The sequence below is a fragment of the Pan troglodytes genome, chromosome 17 (assembly GCF_028858775.2).
Source record: "Pan troglodytes isolate AG18354 chromosome 17, NHGRI_mPanTro3-v2.0_pri, whole genome shotgun sequence".
Classification (NCBI taxonomy): domain Eukaryota; kingdom Metazoa; phylum Chordata; class Mammalia; order Primates; family Hominidae; genus Pan; species Pan troglodytes.
The window spans coordinates 68,461,610-68,474,869 of record NC_072415.2 but is presented as its reverse complement, the minus strand read 5'-3'; the positions used below and the strand labels follow the sequence as shown (position 1 = coordinate 68,474,869).

General features: G+C 45.9%; 1 protein-coding gene and 1 long non-coding RNA gene across 24 annotated transcripts in view; one reads left to right on the top strand and one right to left on the bottom strand.

Annotated features, from left to right (window-relative positions):
- Positions 1-4,106: 4,106 nt before the first annotated feature.
- On the top strand, positions 4,107-10,347 carry LOC129137818 (uncharacterized). Its single transcript, XR_008540610.1, has 2 exons — positions 4,107-5,814; positions 6,108-10,347. It is a non-coding gene; the product is annotated as an uncharacterized LOC129137818 (long non-coding RNA).
- Positions 7,475-13,260, bottom strand: part of NEDD4L (NEDD4 like E3 ubiquitin protein ligase) — a 363,613-nt gene continuing 357,827 nt past the window's right edge. For 16 of the 23 annotated variants that reach the window (XM_063795757.1, XM_063795749.1, XM_063795752.1 and 13 more), the window contains one exon: positions 12,409-12,826. In XM_063795757.1, the coding sequence (XP_063651827.1) occupies positions 12,724-12,826 (103 nt within the window). In that variant the 3' untranslated portion in view covers positions 12,409-12,723. Of the gene's footprint in view, positions 12,827-13,260 lie in introns of all 23 variants that reach the window. The other 7 variants (XM_001140979.7, XM_001141065.7, XM_054671682.1 and 4 more) reach the window with 1 other exon arrangement.

Sequence of the window (13,260 nt, the reverse complement as noted above, 5' to 3'; positions counted from 1 at the left end):
CCCTACGAGTGCTTGGTACATGGCAGGCACTCAATGCATATTTGTTGAATGAATGAGTGAATGCATGAATAGAAAACTGAACTTTGTCACTCTTTCAACCTAGGGAGCAAAACCATGTGAAAGGTCACTGAGGAAGTTCCAATGTGGATGCCTGGAAGATACAAGAGAACAACTCCCAGAGATTTGGAAATACGGAGGAGGAGAGGTTTAAAAGTGTGAGTTCAGATTGGGACATTTAGAGTTTGGGTGACTTGAGGAATGTCCTACGATGAGTCCATTAGGCTTTTGGAGACGAGGGCCCTGAGAGAAGCTGGGGCTAGAGATAGACTTGGGAATTGTCCACATGGAAGTACTAACTTAAGCCATGAGAGGAGGAGGAGGAGGAAAAGGAGAAAGAGACACAGAGAGAGAGAGAGAGAGCTCACCAAGAACAAATTATTGGGGAACACCTACCTTTAGGAGAGGAGAAAAAATAGTAGGAGTATTTGAAGAGTGAGAGAGTAACCAGAAGATTGAAATGTCATGGAAACCAAAGACACAGTATCAAGACAGAAGAAATCATCGATAACACTGAAGGCAGCACACTACGGGGGAGAAAGAAGACTGGAAATTGGTGGTTAGATGTGACCACCTGGAGATCTGCCATCCCCCTGCCCACATGTCCCAAAGAGCAGGTAGATGCCCTTGCGCACCAGTCAGGAATGCAATGGGGAGTCATGGAAAATTTTCCAGCAGAAGATTGACAAGATCAGGGTTTGCTGGAAGCAGGCTCACATGAGTGTAAGATGGCTGGGAAGGGGAAAAATCAGGTGGACACCATTTAGTGGGATATTGCAGAAGTCCAGACTGAGGGAGGTCTAGAAGCTAATTAAGGGCTGGTGGCTTCAATGTTACAACATGTAGAGCAGGACAATGACAGGCCGAAGGTCATGGGGCTCCCAGGGCTTCCTGGACCTCAGGTGGGTATGGCCATTGCTCTTTGCACGTCACCAGCAGCAAGTGTTTCCCAACTCGGTCTCTCTCAGCCTCCGTAGCTAATATTTGCCTCCTATTGATTCAGTATCTAGCCTGTTACTTTTTAACTGGAGCCTGGGGTTCAAAGGCCTGACTGTTGCTTAAACACTCATTACATTGCGGAGGGCATGTCCCCCTGACAATCTCAACTGATGAACAAGCAAGGATCTTCTAAGTAAATATAGAATGCAGAGAAGGCAAGAGGGGGCCAGGATGGGGGTTGAGGTCATGGTGAGAGGGGTTGTGAGGGAGGGTGATGACCCTAGCGGCAGAGTCTTAGAATTGCTAAGAGAGCTACATAACTAGAATTCAAAAGACAAATCCCTAACTCTAACTTTCTGCTATAAACAATATTAAATACAGTCATGTTCATGTGTTGCTTAACAACTGGGACACATTCTGAGAAATGCGTTGTTATGCGATTTCATCATTGTGTAAACATCAGAGTGTACTCACACAAACCTGGATGGCATAGCCTGCTACACACCTAGGCTATATGGTCCAGCCTATTGCTCCGAGGCTACAAGCCTGTACAGCATGTGACTGTTCTGTTCAGGCAATTGTAACACAATGATAAGGGTTTGTGCATCTAAACGTAGCTAAACATAGAAAGGGTGATGTGTTGCAAAGGCTATGATGTCACTAGGCAACATGAGTAGGCAACAGGAATTTTTCAGCTCCATTATCATCTCACGGGTCCACCATTGTCTATGGGAGTCCATTGCTGACTGAGATGTCTTTATGTGGCACATGACTGTATGTTACAACTTAATATCTAAAATCCTTTAATAACAGAAACTCTTTTAAAAATTCAGCATCTCAGAGCTCCATCAAGGAGTTCCTGGGAGTAGAAAATCCAGTCCTCAGTCTCTGGTCCCTTCACCCTTCAATTCTGTTGGACAAAGGGAAGTTTGTATTGTCCCTGGAAGGTCCCTGGAAATTAGATGCTTGTTTTGTGGTGTGGGAAAGGCTGGAGGGAGGCGGGGGGTTCTGTACTGTGGCAGCCAGAAAGGCAGTGCAGTGTCTTTTAAGTGCTGAAACTGGGGCTGTCCCAGAGATCAGGCTGTCTTTTCCCACTGTGCTGGCATCCCGTATTCCACTGGCGTCAGTGGATTTTGTAAACTTAAGTATGCCCCCTACCCTCAAAAACCTCCCCAGCTGGGCGCGGTGGCTCACCCCTGTAATCCCAACACTTTGGGAGGCCGAGGCGGGTGGATCTTGAGGTCAGGAGATCAAGACCATCCTGGCTAACACGGTGAAAACCCCTCTCTACTAAAAATGCAGAAAATTAGCCGGGCATAGTGGTGGGCGCCTGTGGTCCCAGCTACTCGGGAGGCTGAGGCAGGAGAATGGCGTGAACCCGGGAGGTGGAGCTTGCAGTGAGCCGAGATCGCGCCACTGACCTCTAGCCTGGGCGACAGAGCCAGACCCCGTCTCAAAAAAACAAAAAACAAAAATAAAACAAAAAACAAAACAAACAAACAAAAAAAAACCTCCCCAATTTGCTGGGACATAAATGCCATAATTTTGATCTTTATTCCTTTTGATATAAACCAAGCATCACCTTTGGTATTTGTTAAAATAAAAATTCTTCTGGAAGGGTCATGTGTTTAGCCTATCAGTCATTCACATCTTAGTACGAATGAGTTTATTGTTCTTCAGGATGTGTGGGCAGTAGGATGGCAGATCTCCAGGTGGTCACATCTAACGACCAATTCCCAGTCTTCTTTCTCCCCTTTAGTGTGCTGCCTTCAGTGTTATTGATGATTTCTTCTGTCTTGACACTCTGGTTTCTCAGACAGGAGGTTTTGATGGAGGGGCAGTGAATGGGCAGTAGAGTTGGTGGTTAAATGATGCCTTTGAGCCAGACAACCTGGGTGCAGAGTACCACTCTGCGAGTCTCCTAACCTCCTAGTCTGTTTCCTTGTATGTACATTGGTGCTAATAATATCTACCTCTTTAGGCTGGTGTGGAAATATTATAAGAGGGTAAACTGAAGACCCCAGAAGCTTGGCAGATGGCAGGAAGACCACTGTCCCCAGGGGAAATTCACTCGTAAAAAGATGCTTAAGGCTGAAGATAAACTCTCCACGGCAGCTTGGCTTATTGTTCCCATTTCCTTCCCTTTTCTTTTGAGTGCCACTAGATATTTCCCAGCCCCGTGGGAGGCTCTGGCAGGTGGCTTGGAGGCTGCTCACTCAGGTGCAGGTGAGCAGCTCAGAGAGGCAGAAAGGGCTGAGGGCCCTGCTGAGTGCCACAAAGGGAGGCTGTGGTGAGGGCAGGGTGACCCCATGGCTGAGAGCCTCAGGGCTGACCGACCAGCTAGGGCTCGGGTGAGCATCACAGAGGCCAGCAAGATGTCCCTGGAGGATGGCCCTGGAGTACTTGCGACCCCATTCAGGGGACAAAGAGCATGACACCCTAGGCCCGAGGAGAGAGCCCGCCTCAGCCTGTCCCATGAGGATCCACCAGGGGCCTCTGGAGGAAAGAGCCTCAACAAGGAGTTTAATCTAGAAATTGAATATTTATCCTCCAAAGACTATTTTAAACCAAAAGAGGCAAATTACACTGAAAGAGCTAATGATTGAGGCCCCTGGCACTGCATGGAAACAGGGCCCCAGTGCAAGAGGAGATTGGTGCCGGGCAGCGAAGGCCCCGTTTGTGCCCATCTAACAGGTGTGGGCAGTCCCGGGCCCGTGCCTGTGGACTGCAGGCTTGTCTCGGCCTTCAGGGCCAGCTCCCCCAGCTCCACATCTCGGGGTTCACTGTTTGAAGATTGAGGACTGGAGAGTATAGCAGGCTCCAGGGTACGAGGGCCCTAATTCCCACCTACTGCTTTTTTTGCTCCAGCTTTTTGGATCTTGCTCCAGCTCAAGGGCTTCTCCTCAATTTTGAGGAAGACAAGGCATAACCCAGAGGGCATGGTGGGCTCTTGTCCCTGTCCTGAAAGACAAAATTTCTTGCGGATGTTTGCCAAGATATACTCCCATGCCGGGATGATGTGTTACAGGAGGTAGATTATGCTCTTTATTATTTTTCTTTTTGAGACAGTCTCTTGTTCTGTCACCCAGGCTGGAGTGCAGTGATGCGATCTTGGCTCACTGCAACCTCGGCCTCCCGGGTTTAAGCGATTCTCCTGCCTCGGCCTCCCGAGTAGCTGAGATTACAGGCGCATGCCACCATGCCTGGCTAATTTTTGTATTTTTAGTAGAGACGGGGTTTCACCATGTTGGCCAGGCTGGTCTCGAACTCCTGACCTCTCAGGTGATCCACCCACCTCGGCCTCCCAAAGTGCTGGCATTACAGGTGTGAGCCACTGCGCCTGGCCTACTTACGCTCTTTAAATTATCTTGCTGTCAACTCCTCTTGGGGATCCTTGGCCCCTTCCCTACCTACAGTGCCAGCCTGCTACTGCCTGGCCCCTTGGCACAGGGCCCATCCTGCTCAGGACAGGTAGGACTGTCTCCATCCTTGCACTTTTTTAAAGGAGAGACCAGCTTAATGTGCTTGCAGATTTCCTGGGAAAACCTGGGTTTTCTGCCTGAACTGGGAAGCGGAAGGATGGAACTCTGCTGGCCGTGTCTCTGCTGGGGTTACCTCCAGGCCAAGGTGGTCTGTCCATTCCCCGCTGCCCCCAACTGCCCAAGCTGGGCCGTTCATGCAGCTTCCTGGCCTCCCTTCCTGAGCTCAATGTTGAGTAGCCCCTCTGCTGCAGACAAGCCCCTCGGTGGAGGTGTTGGGGTGAATGAGGTCCTGCCCGCTTCCACGGCCCACGGGGGCAGTCGGAAGCCAACCACCTTCGCCCATCAGCCCTCAGGTTTCTAGCTGGGAGAAGCGCCCACAGGGGCAGCTGTTCTGGGTCTGTACAGGGGAGGCAAGGCTGCCCCAGCAGAGTCCAAGGCCACAGATGACAACAAAACGTGGCCCTCCAGGCCCACAGTACTGGTCATATCTGGATTGATCAAGGGCAAGAACCCCAGGACTCACATGAAAAAGGAGAGCGTTTAGACAAAGCAAGGCCGGCCCTGCAGGGCCACATATTCTGCGATCACATGATTCGAGCCGCTGACACCTGGGCACTCTGCAGTGCAGAACCTTCTGCCTTTAGCCTTGGTACTCAGTCTGGATAAGGCCAAACAGGATTGAGAACTCGACTCCCTGATTCTAGCAACAGTATTTAAAACTCCCTAGGAAGGGTATTGCTTAGACACCACCCAAATCTGCCTTTAATCACAGGAATGTGGCTCTCACCCATCCTCTGGGCCCTATTCAGTTTCAGTCTGCTCAATTTGGGGGTGTGCTTGCTCTAGTACTGTACTTCCAAACTAATTCGTCTGCAAGTAAGCCCTTTCCTTGGAGAGGAAAAAAGGCTTACTCCAAGAACTGATGTGGGGAGTGGGCAAAAACATGTGGAAGAAACACGGTCTCCCCTCACAATTCCAATGGGGAACTGTGCAGCAAGGCTGCAGAGCTGTGAGGGAGGGGGCCTGGAGCCCTGGTAAAAGGGCATATCTGAAAAGGTAGTTTCTGGGGGCACCTGGCCAAGAAAAGGATGAAGTTGTTGCAGTCGTCATTTCAAACACCAAGGCAGTAAGACCAGCAGAGGACCTGGAAGAGCCACAACCCCTTGTGGGACTTTGTGCTTTGAGTGGGCCTGGGAGAACGTGACACAGGGACAGTCTCTGACCTTCACCCGGAAGCACTGAGGGCTCAGGACGCCTTGTCCCCAGGAGGCCCCTGTGAAGTGAGGGCCACTCTGCCTGGAGGTGACGGGAGGGCTCTGCGCTGTCAACACTCCAGGTACCCGAGACTTGCAGCCCAGCTGGGAACTTTGCAGAGGAAAGGGGAGGAGGCACATGAGCAGCACGGGGCACTGTGAAGGGGGCTGGGCAGGAAGGAACACAGCAACAGGCTAATTGGGGAGACTGACCTTTTTCCCAGTCTGGCCTAAGGTCAGCCCTAAAAGGTTCCCAACAGGGACTCTCCCTTCTTGCCCTCTTGAGTCCCCACTGGGTCACATCTGGGCACTGCGGCCTACTTACCAAGGACTGTGTCTTGGGTCTTAAGTAAACTCATGCTCAAATTTTTTCCAGCCCAGTTCAAGTCTTATAAATGATTCCTCAGAGATTCTACAGCCTGAGCTCTCTGGAAGCTGTTTTGAGAAGTGTTCTCTCCCAGAAAGAGGCTTCTGCGTTCTTACCTCAGGAACCCCTTTGAACATGGCTCTGAGAGCCAACCCCGAGAAAGCTAGTGTCAGAATTCAGGATACCCATGCTCACCGCAAACACTTTTACCAGGGGCTTCACCATCTCACAAGTGCCTACTGAGTCTTGGACTTCAGAGCAGGTTAAAAGCGTATTAATCTAGCAACTGTGTCATTGATGTAATTCGTTCCACCATGTGTGGTTTTAAGAAAGAACATATAAATATTCACAGTGACTCTGTCCAATTGTGCCTCTCATGTGTACTCATAACCCTGGAGGAGGAGGCAGGAATTCCAGGTGCTGCGGACAGCTTTCTGGCAAGATGCCATCTACTGTTAATGGAAAAAAGACAAGCCGCAAGAAACCAAAGACTAAATGATGTCCTGCTTCCCCGCTAGCTATCTCCTCTGCCCCGAGGGGATGGGTTAAGCACATCAAGAGGAAGCTCAGTACTAAAGAAAAAGGGAAAATTCTCCAGGAGTCTGAGATGATCTGAGCGGGATGAAATGGCATGAGGAAAAATGCCACCGGCTTTGCACAGGGCAGTGACACACGGTCGGGATTCTGACAGCACCTTTCTGAGAAGCAACTTGGGGATTCATTATTGAGTCTTATTAACTCACACAAGTTGAGGGCTAGGTATACAAGGATGCCTTTTGAGGAACAGACTAACATGGATTATACAAATGTTACGTAAAATCAGTAATTCTCAAGTATAATAAAAGAACAAAACAGACGGATAAGAATAAATGTGCATCCTTTTAGTAGGCTTAAGCCATGTGTTTTGGGCAGACTTTTTTTTTTTTTGAAACGGAATCTCGCTCTGTCACCCAGGCTGGAGTGCATGCAATGGCACAATCTCAGCTCACTGAAACCTCTGCCTCCCGGGTTCAAGCGATTCTCCTGCCTCAGCCTCTTGAGTAGCCGGGATTACAGGCATGCGCCACCACGTCTGGCTAATATATATATATATATTTTGTATTTTTAGTAGAGATGGGGTTTCACCATGTTGGTCAGGCTGGTCTTGAATGCCTAACCTCAGTGATCTGCCCACCTCAGCCTCCCAAAGTGCTGGGATTACAGGCGTGAGCCACTGTGCCCTGCCAGACTTTAATGTTTTTAAAAGTGCGGCGCTTTTAGGGAGATGAAGGAAATGAACATACTATAAATCTGCAGGCATTTAAACCCCTCTGACAACAATTAAGATGGTGCATTCACAAAGAAGCTTTAAATCAAACAACCCATAATACTTGATGTAGAAAATGTTCCAGCTTCCATAATTCTTTATTAAATATTTGACAAGTTGCATCGCTTCTTTACAATGACTTCATTTTGTCACATTAGTCTTTTGCTGTCAGGAAAACAATCTACAGTTTCTCTTTAGATCTCTCAAGAAAAAAGAAAAGCGAAAGGATTGTTCTTCAAGAAAACTTCCTGTGTGTATCAAATTCAACCATATTTTAAAGCTATTCTGACTGTGAAAATGAGCATTATTCATAAGTTGCCTTAAAAAAAATTCAAGGTAGTTTGGTTTTTACCACTGTATCAAATAGTACTTGGCTTCCTATTAGGAGGTGGGTTTATAATAAAAAGTTATGAAACATTGAGAATTTATTTGGAATGCTTGAAACTCTTTTCACCTTAAAAGTCACTGTTTTTTTCATGTTTCATTTGATGATAGATCCTGAATTAAGAAATGACAGCAAATTAACATCATCTTCCTAGGGTTTTCTTAGGCTCCAAGGGTCGGAATTCACAGGACACAGCTTGGAGAAAACTGTAGAAGGGACTAAACTCTCACCCCCTTTCGAAACCAGATTACTCGATAAAGGTAAAAATGCTATACAAATATATACAAATATATTTGGACAGCATATGTACGTATATATGTATATATATTACATACAGAGTAGTAAAGGAAGAACAAAGTCACGCAAAGTTAACATGAAGGAAACCGTGACAATCTAGGTGAAATCAGTCTGAGTAAAAGGGGAAAACTGGCTTACACAGGAACACATATCTGCAGACACAGAGTTATGGTCATGAGGAAGGCTTCTGATGCACTGGTACGGGGTTGAGAATGCAGTGCACGTGAGGTTAGGCGCCAACAGCAATGCTACTCCTTACACACAGAAAACCAACGAACAGAAAGACATGCCTTTGAAACATGCGTTGCTTTCAGTGGAACATCTTTAACAAACAACAGATGTTTAATGAGGTTTGCTTGGAAAATTTCATGCCAACAGGAAGCTAACCCTTTTCTAGAAAACGTTCTCCAAGCTCCCGTCCTAATGCCATGGCACTTTCTCTGACATACTGAGAACACTCTGGGGTGGGGGTGTGCGTATGCAAATGTATAGACACTGTTCATTAAGGCTTATATAAATTAAAAAAGTGGTCCAAAGAATATCACATTTTCCCCCAGTTTTAAAATCTAAAGTACAAAGTGGAGTTTATAAGGATTTGTTTTTTAAAAACACATCTCAGTCCTGAAATTGGCAGTTCTGACATGACTTATCAGGATGTACCCCAATGCCTGAATGACAGAGGTAGTGATCTTCGGGGTCAGGGGAGGTCAGGAAGGGAGCAGGCGGGCAGTTACCCTGCACAGCGGCACCCTCTACTGGCAAGGCAGAAAATGATACCAGACAGCACCTCCCACCTCTCCCTCTTAAGTACAGGGGTGCAGGGGCAGGGTAAGGAGACAGAAGAAAGAGAACTAGCACAGTGTCACGTAGGGGCTGCAGAACTGATTAACCCAGGCTCTCTTTATACGTTTTTAAATTTCAGAGGTGAGTACAAGACTTAGAAATACAGGAGTCGACTGTTAATGGGTAACTGTTAGAATAATTAAAAAGTTGCTGTGTATGAACCTGGCTTTCGGGAGGACCAGTGTGGATCTGGCAAGATAGCAGCGGTGCACACTGTCTATGCAACAATGGGAGATGTAGAAAATGGTTCAAATGTTTTGCACGCTGTTTCTCAGAATCTGTCACTGTGAGGCCGGGTGCGGTGGCTCATGCTTGTAATCCCAGCACTTTGGAAGGCTGAGGCGGGAGGATCACCTGAGGTCAGGAGTTCAAGACCAGCCTGGCCAGCATGGTGAAACCATCTCTACTAAAAATACAAAAATTAGCCAGGCGTGGTGGTGGGTGCCTGTAATCCCAACTATTCGGGGAGGCTGAGGCAGAAGAATCGCTTGAAGCCAGGAGGCAGAGGTTGTGGTGAGCTGAGATTGAGCCACTGCACTCCAGCCTGAGCTACAGAGCAAGACTCTGTCTCAGAAATAATAATAATAATCTGTCCCTTTGTCCTTACATGGGAGAAATAATACATGCCAAGTTGCTCTGTATCCCTCATTGTCTGAATTTAGGGAATATCTGATGTCACCTTCTGAAGGGTCCTGGAAACAAAAACCAAGTGTCTTACCTTTGTTCTTGAGATTTGTTAGAGGACTGGCTGCAGAGAAGCATAAACATTTCAGGCAAAAAGGAAAAGAGCACTGAAGCTGGGAATACACCGCAACACAGACAATGAATGCCTCACTGCTGCCGGCTCCAGGGCCAGCAGTGGAGAGGCACAGGCTGTTGGACCTTCATCCCGCCAGGTGCTCTTTCCACATCCTTCCTCGGGCCAACAAGGGGCAGGAATGGAAATACCCGGGACCCACAGGCAGCTGTGATAACTGATGTTAAGAGACCCGCAACAGGCAGTGTGTGAGCTCCGGCACGTACTTCTCAGCCTCACGTAAGTGGCCCATAATAACTACAGCTTCAGCAGACAACTAAAGAGACTGCATTAAGGTGATTTCTCTGGCTATAAAGAGAGCCTGGCCTGCAGAGCAGTGTGGCTGCTGGGAACTCTGGGATAGGCAACACTGCCCTCTCTCCCCCAGGGCTACTCCCCGGGCAGGTCGAGGCCCAAGGAATGACCCAGCAACTGCTCCTTACCCAGCACACTCTCTTTACTGCCACCTGCAATTACGCTGTGAAGATGACTGGGTGTGGCCATCATGATTCAGAGAAATCAAGATCTATGACCATTTTAGGCAAAGAGAGAAACCTGGAGAATTGCTGAGGACTACTGAACCTTGTTTTGCTTTTTTAAAAAATACTAAATCCTCACTTCAGCATATTTAGTTGTCATTAAAATTAAGCTGATATTATTAAGGGGTTCATGAACTGAGGTGTCACTCACAATTACTGCCTTCCAAGTATTCATGGGGTAGATTTCAGTAATTCTTGTTTGCTTCTGGCTTAGAAATTGTCAGAATGATTTTTCTTTTATACTTTCCAATACTTGACTTAATATGCATTTAGTGACTATTCTGTTTTTTTCAATATACAGTTTACAAGATGACAGAAGAATCCCAGTTCTTAGGTTAGAATTGGATTTCTCCCTCTACAATTACACAATTACTCTCAAAAACCAAGAAAGCATACTGCTCGACTCAGGCTCTGGCATGATTCTTAAAAAGAAAACTGCCTCTAGACTATGGGGGCTTACAAAAAGATTTTTGCCACTGAGACATTTGTCATGTTAACTGTAGGGGAAACGTCTCACCAATAGTCAAAACTCATGAGCAGGAATTTTTTTTTTTTTTTTTTTTTTTTTTTTAGTTACATAGCATCTAAGTTTTCTGATCACTACCAGGTAATTTTCAACCAATAAGAAAAAGGAACCAACACTCAGCTCTGTAGAAATCTACCTTCTTTTAGAAACCTCAGGCCTCTGCACCCCTTTAGACAACTCATTTACAACCACAACCTTCCATGGCTTCTCACATGCCAGCCAGGGCAGGGTAAAAACGGCAATTTCTTACACCGAAAGGTCCTTTTTATGTAACAAACAGACCTCCCCAAACCACAGCTTTTTTGTCCTATTGATGACTCGCATGAGATCAAATCTCTAGTGTCCCCTAACTGCCCCGACAGGGTCTAGGACAACACAGGTTAAAAAGGACAGTAGGGTCGTTCAACTCCCACACTGCCTCAGGTGTTTTCTCAAAGCACGACAATTCTGCAATGGAGACTTACACGTGGAAAAGAATCAAACTGTGCAGGTACCCTCAGTCCTCTGCCACTACCAGCTCAATAGCTTGAGCTCAGAGGATCAAGTTAAGTCTCTGTCTCACTTTTAATCTAGCACACAACAGGCACAACTCAGGCAGTACACGGTATTGAAGCATGCAACAGGTCATTGGTAACAAAACTCAGTTAGATTAAGAGTACATTAAATAAATCTTTGTAGTTGAGTAGAAATCACAAAACAGTTGGTGAGGACAGGTCTGTAGGCTCAGCTTTACATCCAGGTTTTTATACACCAGCAGCCAGATTCACAATTGATAGATATTGCACCGGAAAGATGTGTGCAGGGAAAAGAAATCATCATCACATTTAATGTTCATGATAAAAAAATAAAAACAAAACCAGATATGACCTCCATGTAGTACATAAAGTGCCTTCAGAATTGGTGCATTTACAACAAAAACTGGTTATTTAGCTACCATTAGCAAACGCATACAAACAGGAGACTAAACAGATCTGGTTTCCACAGTTCTGAATCAAGCAGTGCCAAGTTTCATTCAAAATGTCTCTACTACAAACAGCAAAGAGGAAATAGAATAAAAGATGACTGTACAGCGCCAGGAAGGGTTAAGTAATTTCTCTGATGAGAAATGGGAGTCCAACCCTGTCTCAAATGTGTTAGAGCACATGTAATTACTTCTAAGGAATAATGGCGTGATTCCTTTCAAGTCAGCACAAAATTTGTCATGCTATGTTACAGTTCTCTCAGCCTGTAGCTATTAGCTAAATTTGTACAAAAAAACCCCAAAACAAAAACGTAATATCCAGTTTTTCATTCTGAGTATGGAAAAAATTATCATTATGTCTAATACTCTATTGGAAATTCTCTCAAAGTACTTGTCTGTAGGTTTTTGGACAAAAATTTGCCTTCCAATTCTAATAAAGTAGAGGATGGAGGTGTCAGAGTACTTCAAAAATAAAAATGTCATTGACATTAAGCCTGGTATGAAAGTGAAATACAAAAAAAAAAAAAATGCTCACTTTTCCAAGTACATGAGACATCTTTAATCATAACGAAATAAAATCTGAAAATCGGTCTAAATCATTTTAAAAAGTAAACATGAGTCGTAATACTATACCTGTTGAGTGATTAATTCCATTCATTGTCATTAGAAAGGATGTAAAATATTTATTAAGGGCTTTGCCTGCAGAGGCACAACATAAATAGCATTAAGTCTTCCTGAAATGTAATTAGTGTACACATCAACCAGTTGATAATTTGTGGTGGGAAAGGCAGGAACTCAAGCTGGGACCAGGTTCCCGCATCCGAACTTGGACGAGTGCGTGGTGAAGGCTCGGCTCCAGGGACCATGCCTGCAGCTGCTCTCTGCCATCGCCTCTGCAAAAGTCTGTTAGGCAAATGCAAAAGTGCAAGCAGAACTTGCTTGAAGAACAACCACCCCCGAGGCAGAGGGTGCTTAATCCACCCCTTCAAATCCTTGAGCATTTTCCACGGCCATGAGAAGTTTCTCTCGTAAATCTTCAAAGGTTTCATATGGAGGTAAGTCAAGGCGATTAAAGCTGCAAAAGGAACAAAAAGTGTAGGTGAAAAGCCACAACAGCACTTCCTCGATCTGGTTAATAGGGCATGAGGTTTGAGTAAGAGAATAAAAAAGCCTTAACCAACAATTTTGATTACCTGGAGAAAAAAACCCCAAAAACCTCTAGCTATGAAACACCCACACTAAATAAGCTCTTGTAATTTACAGAGAAAGAACATTTTCGAATGGTCCATGAAACCTTTGCTATAGTCAGATGCAGATCTTGGAGGAATCCTGGTGGGAAGGGAAACATGAAAAGCAAAGTAACCGGCAAGATTTCCAAACCCTTGGAACGCAGAGTTGATGCTTTTGGAGTTACCCACCAATTAAGACTGTGTCTATCTCTAATACTATTACTTATTCCACACTAGGCCTCAAGCCAAGTGCTTTTCTATTAACTCACTTCATTTTCGT